General features: G+C 31.1%; 1 protein-coding gene across 1 annotated transcript in view; it reads left to right on the top strand.

Annotated features, from left to right (window-relative positions):
• The window catches only part of LOC108749004, a 7,814-nt gene that overhangs the window by 2,025 nt on the left and 2,839 nt on the right, over positions 1 to 2,950 (top strand). Inside the window, exons 2-4 of the mRNA XM_018487488.1 lie at positions 612 to 1,217; positions 1,421 to 1,528; positions 1,601 to 1,753. Of these exons, the coding sequence (XP_018342990.1) occupies positions 612 to 1,217; positions 1,421 to 1,528; positions 1,601 to 1,753 (867 nt within the window). The remainder of the gene's footprint in view (positions 1 to 611; positions 1,218 to 1,420; positions 1,529 to 1,600; positions 1,754 to 2,950) is intronic.

The raw sequence follows: 2,950 nt of genomic DNA, 5'->3' as shown, positions 1-2,950 counted from the left end.
TCTAGGCTAATATTTTCCCCCTCCCTCCCTCTTCTCCATAATAGACAAAAAGTTTCGATATCAATTATATTATTTGTATGAGAGAGAGAGACTAAAGTAGGAACTATAAACATTAAAATTTCACAAAATTCATTTAAGTCGTCAGAAGCCGATTTATCGGCTTCCGGTCCTTTAGAGGTTAATAAACACATATATATAATATGATTAATATAATATAATATAGTATAATAAAATATAATACCATATATATATATGCAATAAATATCAAACAGATTGCAAAATTACATTTTTCGACTAATTTAAAAAATAAATTCTCCTTTACATTTATTTTTACGTACATATGTTAACATTTCTTCAAAAATTTATTTATGTAAAATCGAACAAAATAAAAACTTGCAACAGAAACAATTTGTAAAAAAGAAAAATATTTAGCTGATACATTAATTGATTAATCTTTTTATAAACACCATTTCAATAAATATTCTTTTGTAACGTGTTTCAAAGAAGAAGAAATTTTGAACACAAATTTAAAATAAAGTTAAATTAAAGAAACTTCGTCAAAATTTCAATTCTTGCACGGTAAAAAGATATGTTTTGTGGTCTTTTTTAAGGTGGTAACCTTCATGATAAATCGTGATTCTCTGATAAATTATCATCGGACACTGAATAATCTTTTTGAGGAGGAATTGAAGAATGAAAAAATTCAGACGATAATATTTTCATCCCTGCGTACAATATATACTCTAGCATATACATATTTCGCTGTCTTGGTAGGAACAATATTCGCATATTTTGGATCTCCGTATATTTTTGTAATCCACAGTCTTTTTTACTTTCATTTATCCACAAATTATACCCTGCCGCTCAGCAGGGAAGTGGGGTGGTTCTGGCCCATTCCCGACAATTTTTTATATCATCTACATCTATTCTGCGAGACAGGCATAGTAACACTCAGCTGCATGACAGCGTGCGGTGTCGACATTGCTTTTGGCTTTTTTGTTTATCAGTTTTACTCAACAATACGCGCCATGACCTTCGCTCTCACAAATCCTCTGTCCACCGAGAAGTTCTCGAATATCTTGAGAACATGCGTGCTGAAACATCAAAAGCTATTGCAATGTCGCAATACGTTGGAACACATTTATGGACCCATCGTCTTTTGGCATATTGTCACCAATGCCGTGCTTCTTTGCGCGTTGATGTACGACGTAACATCAGTATGTAAACACATTATTGCAAAATTTTATGAGATGTTAAAATTTTATGATTTTATGGTACCTAGTCTATTATGTGCAATCGTAATCTGTCACAAAATATAAAATCAAAAACTGTACTGTGCTAGCAAATTTTTGCTCTACTATAGTATTGCGTTATACAAATATTCACTGATATAGTATTAATCGTTAAACGTTTACAATAGTTATCGGAGTTTACTTTTTACGACGTGTCTTCATCTATAGTATATGCTGCGATAAAACTGCTTCAAACATTTATATACTCATGGCATGGCACTTTTCTCACAAATGCGGTAAGTTTTTATAATCTGAAAAAATGATTATTATATAACTCAAAATTTACCATTTTGAATATATACATTTAGGGCGAAGATTTTCGTAAAGGAATATACTTTGCGAAATGGCCCAATTCTAGTCTCGATCGTCACGTGAGAACAAATGTTATTTTAATAATGATGCAAAAACCAATGACTGTCAATGCATTTTTTTCTCCTGTCAATGTAATGATGTTTACCAAGGTAAGTATTTCAATTTCAATTATAAGTTCAATAGAAAAAAACATCAGAACTGATTATAGTCATTTCGTACACTTTTTGAACGCTGTGAATTCAAATCTAGTTTTTAAATTGCTCCGTCATTTCATAATTTTGAGAAATTTTCAATAAAAGTTGTAAAAAGAATTGTTTTTATGTGTTTTATTACTATTATTACGATATACGAGTATAGCACGTACTACAGGAATTTTTATTGTAATTAAACGGAGTTAATCCAAATGTCTATGTGCATGCGTGCAAAGAAATTAACCATGAGCCTTTCTAATAATTTTACATGAGAGTTAAAAAAATTTCAATGTACCATACAGTCATAAGGTGTCTATGCTACAATGTGCTCTTTGTTTCCTGTTTATTGCTTTTTACCTCTCTTTCTTGTTTTTTCTTCCCTTTTTACAACCGTTTTATTGACAATTATATATTGCTTCCCACGTATTTCTTGCTTCTTCTGAAGTTTGTTAACTTTTGTCGCGAGCGATAAAAACGGAAATAGAATATAGAGAAAAACGGAATAAGAATATAGTAGTATATTCTATCCATACACACATTAGCCCATCTCTTTTTAAATCTGTCTAAATGGTTTCGATGATATGCTCCTTCCAATGCTATACATGTCGACAGATACATCACATATTAAAGTTATAAATATGATAAAACGCGTAAAAATTACTCTTTTATATAACTTTAACTGCAAATTTCTCAAAATTATAATGTAATGGAGCAATTTGAATTTTGAAAACCATGTTCGTCTTAGCATTCAAAGAATTATAGAAAATAACTAGTCTCCTTGTTTTTGAAAGAAAATTTGGTAAATATGTGGTTTAGGAGAACTCTCCTACCCCCCCCCCCCCCCCCCCCCAATGACCTCGACCTCGACGTATGTTGTCAAAAATGACCTTGTGAAAGTTTTAACTATCGGACGTCACTCGTTAAAAATTTATAAACAAAAGAAGTTTAAGAAATAATGTTACATATCTGCTATACAAAATGAAAATTTTGATTCTATTTCCCTCTCTGCTTAGGAACGCATGACTTTCATCTAAAACCACGTTAATATTGACCACGTTACAAGTGATCACGAGTTGCAAATGACCACGTTAATATTGACCACATGATAGAAATGGATATATAATAACCTATTCATAGATATTAATAACCTAATCC

This window comes from Trachymyrmex septentrionalis, unplaced genomic scaffold, assembly GCF_001594115.1.
Source record: "Trachymyrmex septentrionalis isolate Tsep2-gDNA-1 unplaced genomic scaffold, Tsep1.0 scaffold11, whole genome shotgun sequence".
Taxonomy (NCBI): Eukaryota; Metazoa; Arthropoda; class Insecta; order Hymenoptera; family Formicidae; genus Trachymyrmex; species Trachymyrmex septentrionalis.
This window is presented reverse-complemented; position numbering and strand designations above follow the sequence as displayed.